The sequence below is a fragment of the Eimeria mitis genome, genomic scaffold (assembly GCF_000499745.2).
Source record: "Eimeria mitis Houghton genomic scaffold, Emh_scaff1438, whole genome shotgun sequence".
In the NCBI taxonomy this organism is placed as follows: domain Eukaryota; phylum Apicomplexa; class Conoidasida; order Eucoccidiorida; family Eimeriidae; genus Eimeria; species Eimeria mitis.
The window spans coordinates 9,246-9,800 of NW_013569238.1; the positions used below are offsets into that span (position 1 = coordinate 9,246).

Here is a 555-nt window from a genome sequence, read left to right on the forward strand (position 1 = left end):
GAGGTCCTCCGTTTTGAAGTGTTCGAGTCCAGCGGCTTCGCGTGCAGCGTTCATTTCTTCGAGGCACACATTAGCATCCTCTGCAGAAAAACGAACGATGCACACATCCTAAGCCCAAGTGTAGATGTATTGATACTTGCAAACGTGGGTTGGAGCAATTTAATGCCGTTCAGATTTCTTCGCTTCCAAACCCCCTGAACCTCCAGTACAGCTCATCATCTCCAACGCATTTACTTTGGACCGCAGGGCTGAATCCTTCCCCAGTAAGCAAGTATTTGCCAACGTACCGAGTTTTGCAGTGTAGGTTGGCGATGATCCCTGCGCTGTCAATGAAGTTTGCTTTGCGGTTTGATGGACAGCGTTCGCCATCAAGAACGCAGACGCAGAGGCGAGCGAAAAAAGTTTAAGGGCCGCCATGTTTTCAGAGTCGAAGTTTAGTATATGAACGAGTAAACGGGAAGAGTGGCGAAAGTGTTGAGGGCCCTCAAGTACAGAAGTAGCAATATGCTATGCAGTGTGTGCAGGAAGTGGCGGCGAGGGAGCGGACTGCGACTG

The 555-nt window shown here is 50.1% G+C and overlaps 1 protein-coding gene across 1 annotated transcript in view; it reads right to left on the bottom strand.

Annotated features, from left to right (window-relative positions):
- The window catches only part of EMH_0036990 (SAG family member), a gene marked incomplete at both ends in the record, with an annotated part of 525 nt that extends 108 nt beyond the window's left edge, over positions 1–417 (bottom strand). Inside the window, 2 exons of the mRNA XM_013495142.1 lie at positions 1–80; positions 288–417. Coding sequence (XP_013350596.1) covers positions 1–80; positions 288–417 — 210 coding nt within the window. The remainder of the gene's footprint in view (positions 81–287) is intronic.
- Positions 418–555: the final 138 nt, after the last annotated feature.